The sequence below is a fragment of the Hyla sarda genome, chromosome 6, assembly GCF_029499605.1.
Source record: "Hyla sarda isolate aHylSar1 chromosome 6, aHylSar1.hap1, whole genome shotgun sequence".
In the NCBI taxonomy this organism is placed as follows: Eukaryota; Metazoa; Chordata; class Amphibia; order Anura; family Hylidae; genus Hyla; species Hyla sarda.
In genome coordinates, this window is record NC_079194.1 from 215,922,262 (window position 1) to 215,943,173 (window position 20,912).

Genomic DNA, 20,912 nt, shown 5'->3' on the forward strand with positions numbered 1-20,912 from the left:
CTCTATAGGTGGCACAAAGTGGCGACCATCACTGTGTGTGGTGGGAGCCTGGGGAGAGGATATCTAGTTAAGAAAAGCTTATAAATTTTAAATACACAGCATGTATATAAATTCCAAACATGACGCTAACATGGCGGTTGGGCAGGGTACAATTTGTAAAAATGAGCTGTCAAGGGTTAGGCTGCATTCACATCTCATTTTTGCAATACGGGCCCAGTATCCTTTTTCTGTGCAAAAAACGTATGTCTCCAAACCGGACCGAAACGTATGCAACCGTATATGCCTCCTCACGTTTTTAAACCGTATACGGTTTGAAAACTGATGTCTGTTTGCATACGTTTTAATACATTTTCCTTGAAAAAAACGGATACGGTTTGATGTTTGTCAACATTTTAAATAAAGTTCTTCTTTTTATTGAATTTCTCCCCCCCCCCAAAAAAAAATAAAATTAAAAACTGGATGTAACCGTACACACATTCGGTTCAATACAGTTACCATAGAACTCCATTTTAAAATAACCGTATACGGGTTGTATCCGGTTTTTCACCGGGACACAAAACCGTAATAGACTACCGTTTTGTGTACGGGTAAAAACCGTATAAACCCGTAAATGATGCAAATCGTACACAACCTGATGCTACGGTTGGCATACGGTTTACAATGAAATGTCTATATATACGTTTTGCAATACGGTTTGATACGTTTTTTTTCAATGAAACTGTATTGCAAAAACGAGATGTGAATGCAGCCTTAGTTAGGCGAAAAAAAGTTTGATAACCAAGCTGCCTGCAGCAGCCTCAAGGGGGAGCTCACAATCTACCAGATTGTGAGCTCCCCCTTGAGGCTGCTGCAGGCAGCAAAAATTGTAGCCTTTAATTTAATGGCTGTATGAAGGGAGGGGTTATTATACCAGCATGACTTGTGGGGATGTAGGCTATATCTTAAGGCACATAGGCAAGTATAATGCAAAGCCACTGTACATTAAGAAACCTACAGGAAAATCTCATGACTTACCTGGTACAAACATTGTGGAGATGGATTCTGGCTGGGTCAACGTATCCACCTTTACATGCTGAAACTTTTTACAGGGTCCGCTCTGAAGATGCCTATATAAAGATAGACAATGAGTATAATGTACTTTGAAATAGCATTTACCCTGGAGTAACATTACTGGTCAAGCACTGCTGCTCCGTGGATCTTTATTCTCCTGATCATTGCAGATCACAGACGTGGGACCCCTACTGATAAGGTTCTGCGAGGATATACCATAACAATTATTAGATTGTTACACCGCTTTAAAGGAGAACTCCGGAATTGGAAAATTGTCCCCCATACTGCCGGCAGTAAAAAAAATAAAAAGGTACATACGTTCTTTTACTCCCCCGGTGCCTCCGGTAGCCGAATACGGTCTCCACCGCTATCCTCTTCCTGGTTGCTGGTGGTCGGCGAGTCCTACTGCACTCAGTCAATCACCGGCCGCAGCAAAGTCCCGACTCGGCTGGCGATAGGCTGAGCGGCAGTGGGACGTTTTCGGCCCCGGCAGCAGGTGCCGCTGTAGTGAAGAATTGTGTGTCTTGAAGCGTTCTCACACTGCCGCTCAGCCTATCGCCAGCCGAGTCGGGAGTCCACTGCGGCCGGTGATTGGCTGAGTGCAGTATGTTCATCTGATCACCGGCAACCAGGAAGAGGATCGCGGCGGAGGCCGGAGCGTGTTACCGGAGGCACCGAGGGAGCGAAGGAAGGTATGTACCTATTTGTTTTTTTTTACTGCCGGCAGTATGGACGATAATTTTCCTATTCCGGAGTTCTCCTTTAAGTCTTATCCAGAATGTCTGGAAACAAATAGTGAAAACAAATTCACTATTATGTTCCTGCATTTGTTTCATAAGCACAATAAATAGGTAAATATAAAAAAAATCTGCATATTCCATAGAAGAAATGAGATTCAGTCCTTTCAGTTCAATGATAATCTTGTAACAGTCATTTCTTTGACTTCCTATTAATCTAATTACTCAGTAATGTATTTAATATTTTCTAGGGCACATTGCAGTGCACCCTCTGAGGGAAGGAAGCCGTGCACGGATTGTCCTTATTTCCATCTGTCCAATGGAGCATGCAAAATGCACAGACTATATAGATAATATGTATCAAAACCATCCCAGGAAAGTGGTCTTGTTGTATATGGCAACCAATTTGCCGAAATTGTTCTACATGAAAAGAGAAGTATATTAAAAGAAGGCCAACAAGAAATGCTTTTCCTATGACATACATGATGGCCTAATGTTTAACTTGAGCATTTGCCATTTCTCCAGGTTAGTTAGACTTTTTGCTTGTAGAGGGTATACTCACCTCTTCCATTCCTCCTCTGCCTCCCAAAATTCATAGACAATAAAAGTATTGGTATCCGGTAGCCGCACAGCAGTTACACTAAAGAAAGAGCAAACAAAAAACAGGAAAAAAAATATTGTCATTGCATTTAAAAAAAAAATTCCAATCTTGGTTAAATGGGTACTCCGCTGCTCAGCGTTTGGAACAAACTGTTCCAAACGCTGGAGCCGGCGCCGGGAGCCCATGATGTCATAGTCCCGTCCCTTCATGATGTCACACCCCGCTCCCTCAATGCAAGTCTATGGGAGGGGGCGTGATGGCTGTCACGCCCCCTCCCATAGACTTGCATTGAGTGGGTGGGGCATGGCATCATGAGGGGCGGGGTTATGGCATTACGAGCTACCGGCTCCAGCGTTCAGAACAGTTTGTTCCAAATGTTGAGCAGCGGAGTACCCCTTTAATTTTACAGAAGATTTTCTGTAAAAATTACTAATTCCCCTACTGCTATGGTGTCCTAGAAAAGGACTTATTCCTCAGCATAGGGCACCTACTTTGTATGAGCACTGCTATAGTGAGGGAATGAGGGAGAAACTAGTCTAATAGTTTTGTGAAAAAAAGCTGCGGCCAGATGTTAGCTGCAAGTCTATAGGGAACTGCAAAATGCCGGATCCACTTGGCGTTTTTCAGTTTGGTGTTTTTTTTTTATCCATTTGGTGTTTTTTTCACTCCTCTTTGGCGTTTTCCTGCTCCTTGGCAGTTTTTCCAAATCGCAGCATGTTGAGACTATGGCGTTTTTTCACAGAAACCGTGGCATTTTACTCCCATAGAAGTCTATGGGAGTGAAAATAAGCCATGTGGGGTTTAACTTTGGCGTTTTGTGGGTGGTTCTTATTCTCCATCCCAAAAAAGGGATGGAGTTAGCTTCTTTTTTTTATTTATTTTTTTTTAATTAAATTTTGTAGGTTACCATTAAAAAAAAAATAAAAAAGATACAGTAGGGATGGAAAAAAATTATAGGGAACAAAATCTATATTTTTTAGAACAAAATTTTTATAAATTATCAATCAGGGACCAATTTATGTGAGCGGGCAGGGACATTAAAATGTAGCCAGCAATATTAAAAATGGATAAAGGAGACGTAATTGTAAAAATAATATTTTTAAAATTAATTTTGTTAAACTTTCTATTAATAATGTATTTTAAATTGTGTTTTATAAAGTGTGTGTGTTTTTTACTTTTTTTTTTTTACTTTATTCATTTTTATTTTATACATTTTTTAGGTACTACTACTACTCCCAGCATGGAACAGACTGTTCCGTGCTGGGAGCTGTAGTACCCGTACTAATAAAAGATCGCAGCCGGTGTAAACTCCTGACACCCGTTGCAATCCTCCTGTATAATCTATAGAAGCCAGTGGCCGGCTGCACTTCTCCCCCTGCCCGACACTGTATTCTTCACATCACAGATTCATATTTGCCGCTCATTCTTTGTGCGGAGTCCGCATGGAATGCATAGCTGTCTATGAGATGGCGCACTCCTGTGCAGTCCTAGCGCTGGCAACCTGCAGTTTGCACAATGTCCACATGGAGATTCTCTGTGTGGACATTCCATCATGTGAACATGGCCTTAGGGAATTTTGCCACAACTGGGTAGAAATGGGCTGCATATATATAATCCTTAACAAGTGCATGAAATACATTTCTCTACACAGGGATTTCCTCTTAAGTGAATATTTGCAACATGAACCACCCTCTTAGACCTTACACTAGGCCTATTATACATGACAAATACACATCACAGCACCTTATCACACATAACCCACTAGATTAAGAACACTTACTGGAAGCATTCTCCTTGTCCCGACACGTTCTTTAGATATTGTTTCAGAGAACTACAAAAGTCACCCACAGATTTTTGGGAAACGTGCATTTCTTGTCGCACCAAGTAAAGGTACTGAAGAGAGAAGAAGAAGAAGTCCAGTTATAAGACATCCATACAAGAAGCATGGGAGGGCATTGGCTGTATGTAGAGAGACAAAACTTACTAAAACCCATATAATTAAATAGCGAAGCAAACAATGAAACTGTGATTTTTTTTCAAATGGGAAAAATACATACAAAGATTACATAAATGTAATGTTCTTTGATCAGATTTCAGTTCTATAATGTGGATTAAACTATTCAGGGTTCCATGGTGGTCTACGTTCGGTTGAGTAGTCAGTTTTGCAGTCCTTAATTATAGACTTTGAAATATCCCCATTTTACATATCCCTGAAACCACCCTTACAATAAGATCCAATGGGGACAAGCCAGTACGTAACGCAGATGGAGAATGTCAGGAATGACAAAACAAAAAGCAAGTGTTTCTTGGGTAACGTGGTGGTCTGGTAGTCCAGGCCACGTGATAAAATCACAGCACATACCAAAAAGGTTATATTTGGCACTAGACACCCACTGGAAGCTTCCTAGGGTGGCAAAACTCGGGGAACTGCACATTAAACACAGGATTTTCTCTATCTGAGCTGCTCTGATGTGCAATGATGCTGCCTCGTGGCCTGAATGGAAAGTGCAAGAGCCTTTACTAAGAACCCCTTTCTTCAGACCCAAGAATGAACTAAATGTAACCAAGCGCAACTGTCTATGCCACCCCAATCCAGGTGTTGCAATACATATCTCATGCTTTGTGGGTAAGCCCTTAGCCACGAGTAAGAGCCATCTACGGCTCAAAACGCGTCGGTGTATCATGTGTGTCTTTTTTATTTCCATGGATATCCTTTGGTTTTAATTATATGAAGTAAAAGGGAAGTTTTAATCTATTTTCTCACCATCCTCGTTTGGAGCACCTTTAACATTTCAGCATGTCACACAAACCAGTGGTATATGATATATGGGGGTTAGTCTGTACGAATGCATTTTTACATAGACAAGCCCTTATAGAAAATTCCATGGAAAATCATGGAAACAAGCCCAATAGGTTCTACACAGATTAATTTGTATAGAAAAGGATATATTTGCCCTGACTTACTAAGAGTGTTGTGTAGTTTTCTTTTGTGGGTTTCCGTACAGTTTTATTTCCACAGTATTTACTAAGGTTTCCCTACATTTTGCACTTTTCCCTACACTTTGCGTTTTTTAACACATGCTCTGATCTATCGGGTTTTCCTTAGCTGAAATCCACCACATTTTCTGTGAAAACCTTAGTAAATATGTTGGGTTTTTGTAAAAATGTCAGGGACTTGCCCCTTTTCGGTGGTAACGCCCACTTTCCCTAATGGCCAAGCCCCTTTTTTGGGGTTTTCTCAGTAAAATGGAGAGTTAGTCGGGTTTTTCTAACCGTGGTGCACAACCCAACGTTACATGTCGGGTTTACAGTAGTAAATCAGGGCAATTGTGTACCAGTGTGTGTAGAGATCTCTGGTGTGTTACTTTCCATCATTTTACATTACGTGGAGCTTAGTACATCTAGTAGTGTAATGTATATACACGGATAAACCTCTATAGACAAAGGTATTGTAGCACTTTTTATAGGGCTTGTCTGTGCAGAAAGTCATTTAGGGTCCTTTTCTATACAAGTTAATCTGTGTAGAAATTATGCTTGTTTCCATAATTTTACATTAATAGAGCTTATCACGTGGAATTTTCTATAAGGGCTAGTCTACATAAAAATGCATTAGTACAGACTAACCCCCATAGACATTGACAAATATTAAACTGGTATATCATATACCTTGGGTCTGTGTGACTACATCACTTTGGTGTTCTACTCAGAAATGCTGAAGACCTAAAAAAAATATAGGGGCTTGTCTGTGCAGAAAGTCATTTAGGGCCCGTTCACACTACAGGATTTCCTCGTGGAAATTCCATACAGCAGCCTCCTCTGGAATCAACGCTTAATGTCCGTGGCAATCTGCTGTGTATAGTAAGTGCCGTCCCATTCACAATATTGTAGTGTCAGGATTTAATCATTCTTGTGTCACAACGAAACAAAAGAAATGTTTTTTTTAAATTACAAAACACCTTATATCAAACCATGGAACATAAAACGTAAAACAACAACAATGGAAAATAGTTGCTTCAACTGTTTTTGTATAGGGCCCCCAAAATTTCTGATAACAGTCCTGCTCTTGCCTATTCTGTGCTCTCCTGGACACGAGATATTTGCACAATCGCATGTCTGTCTAAGGTTCTATTCACATGGTAGAATTTCCGCTTGCGGAATTCTACCTCAATTTAAAGCCCATAGACTTCTATGGGATTCGGCACTCCCATTCACACTTCTGAATTTCTTCTGAAGCAGAAATTCAGAAGTGTGAATGGGAGTGTGGAATCCCATAGAAGTCTATGGGCTTTAATTTGAAGTGGAATTCCGCAAGCGGAAATTCTGCTGTGTGAATAGACCTTAAGGCTAGGTTCACACTACAGAATCTCTGGACAGAATTTCTGCCGGAGATCAAGCTGGCGGCACTAGGACCGCACGGATTGCATTGCCGTCCCCATAGGTGACAATGCATTTCTGGATGTTTCTTTTGTGAGAGCTGCTCAGAAAATGCATTGAAATCTATGAGGACGACAATGCAGTCCGCGTGGTCCTAGTGCCCAGAGATTCCACAGTGTGAACCCAACCTAAAGGAACTTTATAGGAGCAATTCCCTAACCTTCTGCAGGTTACACTTTTAAAAATCTAACACTAATGTGTTAAGACTAAAGATACACTCAGGAAGGTAGCCAGTTGCCTTAATGTCTCATGTAATTCCTCGGCAGGAGTAGATAATAGAGCAAGGGCTGCAGGCGAGATATGTCTTAAGAAATAAATTGTGACACATACAAAACTGCTTGTGACATCTTCATCTCACCAAAATGTCAGAGCAGACCTAGTGCATTTGTAGCCTTGGAGTGAAATTCTGCAAATGATATCTGGGCAACGGTGTAATTATATAGCCGGCTATGCCTTACCGCAAAGGAAATGGGATTAAAGATCCATCAGAACGTTTCTCCTGTCATATCCTATACTCACCGCTGAAGATGTATTCTCATTGTCAGAGAGTCTCTGGTGCAAATCAAAGGAGAGCGTCTGCAAAGCAAAGGCAGTATATGGAGTCTGTAAAGGTTATACCAGAGGAAAAAAGCCATAGCTAAAGTAAGCATAAAGCATTACTGTCATTAATATTAACTTTTGGCATGTTGCCCTGATATGTCAAAGGTTATGATCGGTCGATCATTGGTTAGAGCCGGCACGCTTACAACAGCGCCCTTCACCCCCTAGTTGGCCATCTGATCTAATTGATCCGCTCCATAGACTATAATTGAGCACATCAGTCCGATCAGACAGCCAGCTGCCACATGCTTTACCCAGTCATAAATTATGATAAGAATGGGTCCCAGGACTGAGACCACGACCAATCTCAACTTTTGTCTGTAACGCTATAAATAACATTGCTGATACTAAAATTATAGAATTAGCGAAGTTATTTTTTACTTTATAGGAAAGACACAAATCACAGATATGACACAAAACAATGTTTGTTTAACCTCTTAAGAAACAGGCCTGGCCCTTAAAGGGGTACTCCAGTGGAAAACTTTTTTTTTTTTAAATCAACTGGTGCCAGAAAGTTAAACAGATTTGTAAATTACTTCTATTAAAAAATCTTAATCCTTCCAATACATTTTAGGGGCTATATACTACAGAGGAAATGCTTTTCTTTTTGGATTTCTCTGATGTCACAACCACAGTGCTCTCTGCTGACCTCTGCCGTCGATTTTAGGAACTGTCCAGAGCAGCATATGTTTGCTATGGGGATTTTCTCCTGGTCTGGACAGTTCCAAAAATGGACAGCAGAGGTCAGCAGAGAGCACTGTGGTCGTGACATCAGAGAAATCCAAAAAGAAAAGCATTTCTTCTGTAGTTTATAGCCCTTAAGAAGTACTGGAAGGATTAAGTTTGTTTAATAGAAGTTATTTACAAATCTGTTTAACTTTCTGGCACCAGTTGATTTAAAAAAAAAAAAATTCCACAGGAGTACCCCTTTAAAAGGGTATTCCCACCTTTCCCATTTAGCTTGCTAAAGGCACCATTCTGCTATTGCCAGGATGAATTCAGGGCAGGACATTGGCAAATGATTTACAGGTCAGGCCAGTGGCACCCAACTCGCCTCTTGCCTGAAAAAGCGCATTGTATAGATCAGCATTGAAATTGCCTTGTGATTGCTAACTGTGTGTTTTTTGTTCAGGCACTTTTATTAGGATATGCAGATAACAGTACAGATCTCGAACTAGCACAGTGTAAATATACGCTTCTGGGCTACAACAGATCATAACAATCTCAATCTGTTGTCTCCTAGAAGCTAAATTAAACAATGTCCGAGATCTGCACTGTTCTCTGCATATGCCGGCACTGTGAACACACAGCTGTGCTCTGTACTCCTGCTCTAGTGCACAAGTCTGAGAGCAGTCACAAAGAAACCTAAAGGGGCTACAGAGAGGTGGAGTTACTGTGCATGTGTAAGAATGTGCACTCCGGAGAACACGGCCATTCTACTACAGAACAAGATGGGGCAATGTACACACGTAGCCATCACTGCAAATGGGAGGGGGAGTGACCCCCGCGATCAGGCATCTTATCCCCTATCCTTTGGATAGGGGATAAGATGTCTAAGCGCTGGAGTACCCCTTTAATGACAAAGGATTTTTTTTCTCCAGTGGATGCATGGAATAGCCTTCCTGCAGAAGTGGTAGCTGCAAATACAGTGAACGCTATCCTTCATATAAGTTAGGGCCAGGGACCAGTGATAGGATTCAGATTGGGCAGACTAGATGGGCCAAATGGTTCTTATCTGACAACACATTCTATGTTTCTATGCTTCCATTTTTTCATCCTCTTATTCAAAGAGTCATACCCTTTATCAACTGCTTTCAATGGCTGTAAACAGGCAAAGACTTCATAACTTAATGCCCAAGCAACAACAGGCAACAAGAGAGCAGGTGTGCTCTCTTCAAAGATATCAAAAGTTCATGCAGGTTTTTCCAGAGAGGGAATAGAACATGGGCAACACTCACCAGATATGGCAAGATGTAGATGACTTGTCTTGCCTATGTTCCATTTCCTCTCTGCTATAATTCTGTTTATACCAAATTTTACACACTGCTGACTGGGAACAACCAACATCTTGTGCTAGACTCCATTTTGTATTTCTATCTTAAAGAAGTTTTAACATACTTTCCATTGTTTCAGTTTACAGTGTTCTTTTTGCAGTCACATCCCACAGCCCAGTGATGTCTGTAGCACTTTCTCTTAAATGTGGACAAATTAGCAGTTTTAGACTTGTGCGGGATTTGTTTTAGAAATGCAAATTAAAGGTGATTCTAGCTTTTTTTTTTTTCCCCTTTACTTGCTCCAGAAAAACATATGCCATTTATTCAAATAATTGACTTTTCTATGTTTGAGGGACGGTTTATGAAGCCAAAAAGTTCAGCCAAACTGCTCCAAATGCTGGAGCCGGTGCCGGGAGCTCGTGACGTAATATTCCCGCCCCCTCATGATGTCATGCCCCACCCCCTCAATGCAAGTCTATGGGGCGTGATGTCATGAGGGGGCAGGCCTGTGATGTCATGAGTTCCCGGCTCCAGCTCCAGCGTTCAGAACAGTTTGTTCTAAACGCTGAGCAGCTGAGTACCCCTTTAAACAAACATCATTTTTTGTCAAATCTGTGGTTCGTGTATTTGCCTGGAAGAAAAATAAAAAAGCTGGGATTGTGTGGGATTCCATAATTTTCGCTAGGGGTTGTAATTTGGCAATGCCATTATAATCCGAGGCCATTCTAACACCACAATCCTGTATCATGCTGAAAGGTTCTCACACCGCAATTACATTGGCCTTTTAATATGAGCCATTTTACATAAAAAAAACATCTAATTTTCCTTGGGCTTCAAGCGGTCTCAAAGAAAGTGCTAAGAATGAAGGTTATGATTATTTACATTCTTTTGCAATTGGAGGGAGCAGTGAAAGAGGCCGAGATATAATCACTGTCAACGACATAAGAAAAGTTCAGAAGCAAAGGAAAGGATTTTCAGACGCAGCACGAATGCTCAGCTGCCAACTACAAGACCATTACAGCTCTCATTACACATGGAACATCTGAGCCAGTGCCCTCTTGTTAGATGTGATACCACCTGGATGTTCCTTCTGCTCAACAGAGCAAGGGTCACCCATTAATATTATCTAGAGCAAAGACCTCAAAGAAATTCTCATCTTCAGAGATTACAAGCTATCTACTAAGCAGCAATCTACCAAGGACACATTGCAGGATTAAAGGGGAAATTGTATCTGAAATGTATTTGCTGAATTGAAATAGCCGTACATAAATAAATATAGAAATAAGAGAAATTAAAACTATTACCTCTCCTTCCCCAATCACTTGGGTCCTCTTAGTCAAGAACAACACATAACTGTATCCTGGGTAGTTGTCACATATTAAGCCCCCTTAATCTAGACAATATCTGTCCCATCATTTTGCTGTGACAGCTTTTGGGTCCTCCTTGGTCCCAATGTGTCGTAAAAACCTGATTTCTTTACTTCTTAGTATAAAATAATTGTGCCCTTATTTTCTTGCAGGTTTGCCACCAATGTAAACAAGCTAAGCCACAGTGCCAAGCATTAGGGTTAACAGATCAGGAGTCAGACATTGAGAGGCCATTGTGTTTTAGACTTAAAGGGGTACTCTGCCCGTAGATATGCTATCCCCTCTGCGCGCAATCTCTGAATCTCTGATATGAATGAAGAGGGTGTAACGAGATGCTTCCATGACAATAGTGCCGCAGTGCTGGCCTGCAGATCACGGGGGGTCAGGCTGCTTAGACCCCCCATGATCTCCAGGCCAGCGTTGCAGCACTACTGTCATGGAAGCGTCATGTTCCACCCTTCCATTCATGTCTATGGGAGGGGGGCGTGACCGTATTGCCGCAGTGATGGCCCGGAGATCGTGTGTGTGTGTGTGGGGGGGGGGGGGGGTCCTAGCGGCCAGACCCCCCCCCCCCCCCGTGTTCAGACATGTTATTCTCTATCCTTTGGATAGAGGATAACATGTCGAGGGGTAGAGTGCCCCTTTAAGGAAGTATATAGGGTCTAACAATTGTGATCTTTAGGTCATCACATCTTGTATCCCTCACATTTCTTATGTTTATATTGATAGGGTAAGAGTGAGCGAGAAAGATGATAGGATGGCTCCCCATAGATTAGGTGAAGTGCGGCTGACAATGATGAATTTAAAGGGCCGGACAATTGGTTGAGTCCTGAGAAGGCTCAGAAAACAAGTGCCGATCAGAGAGATCAGTGCATGTTTTCTTGGCAGCGAGTATAGATCTATTTATAGTTTTTATTCCAGATCAAAAAAAGTTATATTTGAGCCTATTCAAGATGTTAATGAAGCTGTAGTACCATCATGGACCATGAGGGTGACTAGTTTTTCTACTTTCTATACTATTTTCTTCTCGAATACTAACACTATTTTCAAAAGTTGCCCATCCATGGGCAACTCACATGCTAAATCTGGTTCCGATTCATGTTTTACAGTTTTCGTCAATGCAAATGTAGTCCTTCAAACAAATGTGTTTTTTGCATTACCTAAAGCATTCTTGTCAGTATGTGGCTGATCCTTGGTTTACAGTTCGCCACAATGCACAACAGAAAATTCGAAAAGCTATAAAGTAGGAAGAGCCCATGAATGTACGTGACAATATTGTGCCTATTAACTGATAATAAACACAATATTGTAAGGTACATTCATATGTTCTTCCTCCTCTCCAGCTATTAGAATCTTCTGTAGTGCATTGTGGCGAACTGAAAACCGAGGGTCGGCCATATACATTGACAAAAACTGTCAAATATTATTTATGAGGGACTTTTTGTTTTACACACATAAAAATAATGATGTAATTGCCAAAATTTGCATGAGCTACAAAATTTGGGGCGACAACCCACCCTCTACCTCTTCTCAGTGTTCACTCATTAAAGGGGTATTCCGGAGACATATTTCTAGGCTTAAAAACTACTCACCAGTTCTGGTGCCCATTGTTGCCACTTCCTGTTCTCCCTCAGCCCTTCCTATCCCCACAGTCTTGTATATGGACCACATGCTGGAGAAAGTCCTGCGTGGATAGTCTGCAGACTGTCTATGTCCACAGCTAGGCTGTATCTGCAGTCATTAATGGCAGTCCGTATTCTGCTACTACATTTGCTAGGCAAGAGAATTGCACAACCCTGTTATTTTTTCAATTCCTTATGGTCATCTTTAAAGCATCTGCACACATGGAGTCTGGTAATAATTCATTCTGTCACTGCATTTACTATTATTGTTGGGAAATTCATCCAATATTCTCTTTGCACACTGTAAGATATAGGCTTCAGCAGTGCCATGCAATATATCATATAAATGAGACTACAGCAGTTAGAGTTCACTGTCACTTATGAAAAGTATGGGATGGTAGTGCAGCTCATCCATTCACTTGGACACATCTGGTTTCTTCCGATTAGGCTACATTTTCCTCAATGCTGATAATAATGGATGCTTGCTCATGTTATCTTAATGTAGTTTATTTAAAACTGCATGAAATTTATTTTAGGACTTTACAAAATTGCAGCGCAGGCACATACTGCTAAATACATGAAAGACTGCACATCAATACAAATCACCCCCCTTTTAATAGTTTGTTACAATGTGCCAGCAGAAAAACATGCATATAGCCGGAGTCCAGACTGTTTAGGCTCTGTTTCAAATTATCTTATTGCTTTTGTTCTTAAAGAGTACCTGTCACCAAATAAAACTTTTAATATAGTGTTCCTTGTGTTATTACCAGACACTTTCCCATTCATTTGCTTTTAAAATTATCAACATAAATATGTTTAAAATATAATTTAAAAAAACAGCAACTAGGTGGCTCTGTTCTGTTCCCTGCTGCAATTAATACAGTAAGTTTGGTCTCCTCCCAGCCTGGCAGGAATCCAAACTCGGGAAGTGCTTCTCTGCACTGAGCTTGATTGACAGATGCACAGAAAGTGAAAGCTCCACAGATTCTCACAGAAATCTGCACAGACTGACAGCTGAAGGAAAGCCTCACTGATAACTAAAACCTGCACAGAGCTTGAGGTCTTCTATTCATCACAGCACTGCAACTATGTGAGGGCGGAAGTGGCTCCCCAGGTTTCAGTGATGTCATGCCTGCTGGGAAATGCCCACTTTCTCCTGCTGGGAAATTATACAATGTGAGCAAGAAGAAAGGTAAGATACACAGCTTTTTAAAGCTCTGAATTTTTTTAAAAGCTGGAGGGGTGTTAGGAGTAGTTAGAGAACATAGCCTAAGTTAGTTTAGAACAGTTTATTTGGTGACAGGTACTTTTTAAAGGGGCACTCCAGGAAACTAAACCCTTTGCCCATCCTTTTCCCCTCATCAACTTATTTAATCGTCTAAATATCATTCAATAGCTATCTAGAGCAGTTTGCCCTCTTTGGTTGTCACTTACATGCATTAAGTGAGGGAATGACATCATCCAGCCTTCCACTCTGTACAAATCCCTCTCTGAAAGCAGGCCCCACACTCCTGAGAGGCACAGACCATGTGTCATGTTTCTGCCCTGAACTGATGAGTCATGCTCCCTTTAGTGCTGAGAACTGGGAGGTGTGTGCAGCCGTAGCCAATCAGACACTGACCCTCTCTCTGCTGCTCAGAGCAGGAGGGTGTAGGGGCTGCTCTCAGAGAGGGAGCTGGTTGGCACAGCAGAGCTGCAATGATTGCTGGAAGATGGCAAAGAATATTGAGCAGCCAAAAAAGACAACAGAGGCCATAGGAGCCATGCATGGAGTACCCCTTTCGAGTACCCCTTTGATGGTTTGATTGTCAGTATGATGGCTTAGTTTTTCTTTTCCTGTCGCAAGAATGGCACTGCAGACTAGACTAAAGAAAGGAATAAAACACCAAAGTCAAAAGAGAATTGCCAAGCCCTATATTTCTCTGCAGCAAAGCCTCAGCTGTGAGAAATCTTAGGTCACTAAAGAAGGTCACCCTGATATGGCAAGTGGGCTTATAGCATTGGATCAACATGTAGAAAAAGAACATCATGTTCCTTTGCTTAGCAGCAATAGATTGCTATAAAGAATAAATGTACAGCCCACGTCTTTCTAGAATTTGGAATCTAGTTAGGTTAGTAAAGGTTTTTAGCTTCTAGATCTAAGCAATGATGTAAGCAGATGTAGCAGAGGGAATCCCGTAGCGGAATAGCGATTTGACAATGGGTTTAGTTGTTCCAGTGGGTATTATGCATTTATAGGGGGGGGGGGGGGTGTTGCTTTGTGTGAGGTAGTAGTCAGTCGGGACTGGAGATAAGGAAAATGAGGGGGGGGGGGGGGCTAGGAGGTTACTCGAAGGGGTTCTCCAGTGGAAAACTTTTTTTTTAAATGAACTGGTGCCAGAAAGTTAAACTATTAAAAAATCTTTACCCTTCCAATACTTACCAGCTGTATGCTACAGAGGAAATTCTTTTCTTTTTAAGTTTCTTTTTTGTCTTGTCCACAGTGCTCTCTGCTGACACCTCTGTCCGTGTCAGGAACTGTCCAGAGCAGCATAGGTTTGCAATGGGGATTTTCTCCTGCTCTGGACAGTTCCTGATATAGGCATCAGGTGTCAGTAGAGAACACTGTGGTGAGACAGAAAAAAAATTCAAAAAGAAAAGAATTTCCTACTAAAAAGTAATGGAAGGTTAAAGATTTTTTAATGGAAGTAATTTACAAATCTGTTTAACTTTCTGGCACCAGTTGATATATAAAAAAAAAAAATAAAGTTTCTGCCGGAGTACCCCTTTAACCCCTTAAGGACCAGGCGTTTTTCGGTTTTTGCACTTTCGTTTTTTCCTCCTTACCTTTAAAAAATCATAACTCTTTCAATTTTGCACCTAAAAATCTGTATTATGGCGTATTTTTTTCATTCGGCGATCGGACACCGCAGGAGAAGGTAAGAAGACCTCCTCCTGTGCTACAGCTGTTTGGGATGCCGCGATTATGCCGCGACGATCCCGAACAGCTCCCTGAACTAGCCGGGCACTTTTACTTTTGTTTTTAAAGGGTTAATAGCGCGCGGCACCGCTATCAGTGCCGCACGCTATTAGAGGCAGGTCCCGGCTTCATTGTGACGCCAGGCCCGCTGCGATATGATGCTGGGTTACCATGTAACCCCGCGTTATATCACAGGATCGGGACCAAGGACGGGACCAAGAGGTTAAGGGCTGTAGGGGAGGAGTTATCACACTGGCAGTAAAGATCCTACCTGAAAGTTCCCACCCTCCCTCTCTTATTTCTTCCTGGTGTGAGATTTCATGAGAATGGCAGGAAAAGGGTCCTTGGAGGTGGTATCTCAGGATAAGTTTGGCTATTTACAGTTGGAATGGGCCCCCTGGTGGTGGTCGGGGCCCCAGGAGTAATTGGGTACATGCACTAGGTCATGTGGGTGCCTGTGGGTCAGGTGATTACGGCCATGGGTAATGTGTTTGGTAGTGAATGTGGTGGTTAAAGTCCCAGAGTGGTTTTAAGTTGCCCTCCAGGGATCCCTTCTAAGTTGGCATACTGTTAATATTATGAATACTGTTTAAATGTTAAATATTTAATATATTTTGTTAACTAAACGGGCCTTGGGGCCCAATTTTCTCCAGGAATGTGTTGTGTCATTTTTGGGTTAGGTAATTAGGTACTCAGGTAAGAGGAACACAATCTAAAGTCCCTTTAGTCATGTTTATATCCACTGACAGTAACATGTGATCTTCAATATAGTGAGGAACTAAAGCACAATGTATACTAGAAAGAGAAGAATTATTTGTTTGTTCCATACCTCACATCGACCACCTCTCCATATATTTCAATGATAATAGTGGCTGGTGTGACTGAGGGAAGAACACAGGTTAGGATCCCAGATGTAGTCAAGTGGGCAGCACTACTTAGTAATTGATAGCTGTCAATTACTAAGTAGTGCTGCCCACTCTAAGTTTGCATATAGAGAGCTGTCAATTACTGAGTAGGACCGCCCATTTGACTACTTAGTACAGAATGTGCAGAGATTTACATGAATACATGCCAAGGTATCCTAGAACTTTTACTACAAAACTATATATCAATCTGCTTAGCTACTCCTGTTTTATAACATAATTGGACTGTGTTTTTAACATGTCAGGTTCCCTTTTAACAGAAGTAAAAGATAAAATTATTTAACTTGCTAAATCAGCAATTTTTTTTAAGAATAGAGCAATGATGTTTTCAAGGCTGTCGCTGGGCAACACGGACTTCCAACTCCCTCCAAAGGTTTTCTATGGGGTTGAGATCTGGAGACTGGCTAGGCCACTCCAGGACCTTGAAATGCTTCTTACGAAGCTACTCCTTCATTGCCCGGGTGGTGTGTTTGGGATCATTGTCATGCTGAAAAACCCAGCCACGTTTCATCTTCAATGCCCTTGCTGATGAAAGGAGGTTTTCACTCAAAATCTCCCGATACATGGTCCCATTTATTCTTTCCTTTACACGGATCAGTCTTCCTTAGCAAAAAAACAGCCCCAAAGCATGATGTTTCCACCCCCATGCTTCACAGTAGGTATGGTGTTCTTTGGATGAAACTCAGCATTGTTTCTCCTCCAACACGACGAGTTGAGTTTTTACCAAAAAGTTCTACTTTGGTTTCATCTGACCATATGACATTCTCCCAATACTTTTCTGGATCATCCAAATGCTCTCTAGCAAACTTCAGACAGGCCCTGACATGTACTGTCTTAAGCAGGGGGACACGTCTGGCACTGCATGATTTGAGTCCCTGGCGGCGTAGTGTGTTACTGATGGTAGCCTTTGTTACTTCGGTCCCAGCTCTCTGCAGGTCATTCACTAGGTCCCCCCCGTGTGGTTCTGGGATTTTTGCTCACTGTTTTTGTGATCATTTTGACACCACGGGGTGAGATCTTGCATTGAGCCCCAGATTGAGGGAGATTATCAGTGGTCTTGTATGTCTTCAATTTTCTAATAATTGCTCCCACAGTTGATTTCTTCACTCCAAGCTGCTTGCCTATTTCAGATTCAGTCTTCCCAGCTTGGTGCAGGTCTAAAATTTTGTTTCTGGTGTTCTTCGACAGCTCTTTGGTCTTGGCCATAGTGGAGTTTGGAGTGTGACTGTTTGAGGTTGTGGACAGGTGTCTTTTATACTGATAACAAGTTCAAACAGGGGCCATTAATACAGGTAACGAGTGGAGGACAGGGGAGACTCTTAAAGAAGAAGTTACAGGTCTATGAGAGACAGAAATCTTGCTTGTTTGTAGGTGACCAAATACTTATTTTCCACCATAATTTGCAAATAAATTCTTAAAAAATCAGACAATGTGATTTTATGGATTTTTTTTTTCTCATTATGCCTCTCATAGTTGAGGTATACATATGATGAAAATTACAGGCCTCTCTCATCTTTTCAAGTGGGAGAACTTGCACAATTGGTGGCTGACTAAATACTTTTTTGCCCCACTGTATCAACCTTCACACATTTTGAGGAACTTTTTTTTTATTCTTGGATTTAATTTTTCAGATAACACTGTCACTGTACTCCAGGATTTGTTTACTTTGAGATGTGATGCTTAGGAACCTCCTTGGGCTTCTCTTAAAGGAGTACTGCAGCCAAAATTCACTTATCCCTTATCCACAGGATAGGGGATAAGTAGCTGATCGCAGGGGGTCCGACCGCTGGGAACCCCAGCAATCTCTGAAACAGGACCTGGCTTTGAGTGAGGAGCGCGTGCAGTAGATGGCACGCGGTCTATTGATTTCTATAGGAGCTCTGAAGAAACCCGAGTCCAGCACTCAGGCATCATCGGCACTCCCATAGAAATCTAGCAGTAGACAACACGCGTTCCTCATTGAGCGAGACTGGGTCCAATTCCGGAGATCGCGGGGGGTCTCATCAGTCGGCTCCCCGCGATAAGCTACTTTTCCCTATCCTGTGGATAGGGGATAAGTTAATTTTGTCTGCAAGCTATATTGAAGCTCCTGCTTTGTGTCTAGAAATTTGATGTTTCTTCTGTGACTTTCTAATTCCTGTTCAACTTCAAAGTTATAGAAAACAGAGTTTAAATATAAGTAAAGTGCATAGAGCAAGAAATACGGGAGCGATGTTTTGCAATCCGTAGTTCTACAATTTATATTAAAGGGGTATCCCAGTGAAAAAAAATTTCAACTGGCTCCAGAAAGTTAAACAGATTTGTAAATTACTTTTACTAAAAAATCTTAATCCTACCAGTACTTTTCAGCTGCTAAAGTCGAGTTGTTCTTTTCTGTCTGACAACAGTCCTCTCTGCTGACACCTCTGTCTGTCTCAGGAATTGTCCAGAGTAGGGCCAAATCCACATAGCAAACCTCTCCTGCTCTGGACAGTTCCTGAGACAGACAGAGATGTCAGCAGAGAGCACTGTGGTCAGACAGAAAAGAACAGGTCAACTTAAGTACTGGAAGGATTAAGATTTTTAAATAGAAGTAATTTACAAATCTGTTTAACTTTATGGAGCTAGTTGATATAAAAAAAAATAATAATTCACCGGAGTACCCCTTTTGTTGCATATTTGTCAAATAATTTGTCAAATATTTGACAAATAATTTTTTTTTCATGCAGTCTAGGTATCCCATGCATACAGCCAATAAACCACTACTATACAATGACATTGCTACTTTGTGTCATTTCACAAAGGTTAACAGCTCCTCTGAACCCACATAGGCCAATGCGCTGGCTGCGGCTACATCCCAAAGCTGCACGTTCACATCCGGAGAACACAAAGAATCACCTTATTTTCCAGTCTCCCGATCAGCTCGGCCAGTCGGTTAATCTGAGCCTCTAGACCTTCTTCTTTCACATCAGAGCAGCCTGAATACACAGAAAACACAGAACAGGATTAACTTTGAGCACCGTAGTGACTGATCATCGTCAGATTCAGAACACATAAAGAGCTTAGAATAGTATGACAGGATTATGTGCTGTGGCATAAGGGGAAATAACACACATAATATGAACGCTTCCGCAAAAAAAAAGTGTTTTTTTTTTTGGTAAATAAAGCTCGACTCAACGTAAAAGTCAAAAATTGAAAATACCTACTAATGTTAGACATTTATTTAAATGCTTTTTATCCATATAGGTAGTCTCTTCTTTAGACAAAGAATATGGGGGAGATTTATCAAGGGATTTTTTTGCTTACAAAAGTCGCATAAAAAGTCGCACGTGCGCCTAAGCAAGTTTTTGTGCGACTTTTGGTTGTAAGCAAAAATAAACAAAAGAGCTTACCAAAGCAAATTTCAGTTTTCACTTTGTAGTGGTCAGGGATTTATCAAGTGCGAAAGTCGCACAAAAAGTCTCAACCGCCTCCAAAGCAGCATATATGTAAGCAAGCCTGGAGCTGGCTTGCAAAACTTGCTTTGGAGAGCAGATTTCATATTTCCCGTTGGGAGCCGAGACCACAGATCCAGCAGGAAATATTAAATCACATCTGTACAAAGGAGCCCGGGCTGGCATCACTGTGCAGCCGTCGGGGCTCCGTTTTACCCCCCCATCCCACAGTCATCTCCCGCCGACTCCCCCCCACCCCTCATCTGTCCCTCCACACCCTCTCATTCATCTCCCCCTGCCTGGTCATCTCCCGCAACCTCCCCCCCCACACTTATCTTTCCTCCGTCACCGATCCCCCCAACTCGTCTTCCCCCTGTCCGGTAATCTCCTGCAACCTCCCACTTATCTTTCCTCCACCGCTTATCTTTCCTCCGCCGCTTATCTTTCCTCTGCCGCTTATCTTTCCTCTGCCGCTTGTCAGCTTCATCTTGCCGCATGTACATCTCCCACCCCACCGCTTGCTGTTACAGGACTACAACTCCCAGCATGTCCTTTCAGTGAGGACATGCTGGGAAACGTAGTTGCAGCGGTGAGCGGGCCGGTGGTAGATGAAGGCCGGCCGACTCCCCGTAATATGAAACTACAGTGTAATCTCATATTTTCCGGTCTGAGCTGTGATTGGCCAAGACCGACCAGCCAATCACAGCTCAGACCGGGAAATATGAGATTACACTGTAGTTTCATATTACGGGGAGCCGGCCGGCCTGCATCAACCACCGGCCCGCTCACCGCTGCAACTACAACTACACTGAATTTTTTTTTTATAAACACACACACATCATATATATATATATATATATATATATATATATATGTGTATATATATATATATATATATATATATATATATATATATATTGCACATTTTTTCACAGCTACAACTTGAGGTGGGGTGACAAAGTGCTGTTCTGAAGTCATTTATTGGTTTTGGCTTGTGTGTGCTAAAAAAAAGTATTGAAAAGTTGATATATTGGTTATTGCTTATGTGAGCCAAATTTATCAACCCCCTGTGATAGTATGATAAATATAAAATCATCTGTAGTTGCAGTATCTTGTAATACCTTTTTTATTGGACTAACAAGATTTTGTAGAGACAAGCTTTCAGGATTCCTCATAAGCATTTCTGAGCTCACAAGGAGAAAACACACGTTC

General features: G+C 41.7%; 1 protein-coding gene across 2 annotated transcripts in view; it reads right to left on the minus strand.

Annotated features, from left to right (window-relative positions):
- The window catches only part of NECAB2 (N-terminal EF-hand calcium binding protein 2), a 223,908-nt gene that overhangs the window by 2,125 nt on the left and 200,871 nt on the right, over positions 1-20,912 (minus strand). For both annotated transcript variants that reach the window (XM_056526414.1, XM_056526415.1), the window contains 5 exons: positions 19,165-19,244; positions 7,342-7,398; positions 4,169-4,281; positions 2,350-2,427; positions 1,015-1,106 (listed from right to left, as the gene is read on the minus strand). In XM_056526414.1, the coding sequence (XP_056382389.1) occupies positions 1,015-1,106; positions 2,350-2,427; positions 4,169-4,281; positions 7,342-7,398; positions 19,165-19,244 (420 nt within the window). The remainder of the gene's footprint in view (positions 1-1,014; positions 1,107-2,349; positions 2,428-4,168; positions 4,282-7,341; positions 7,399-19,164; positions 19,245-20,912) is intronic.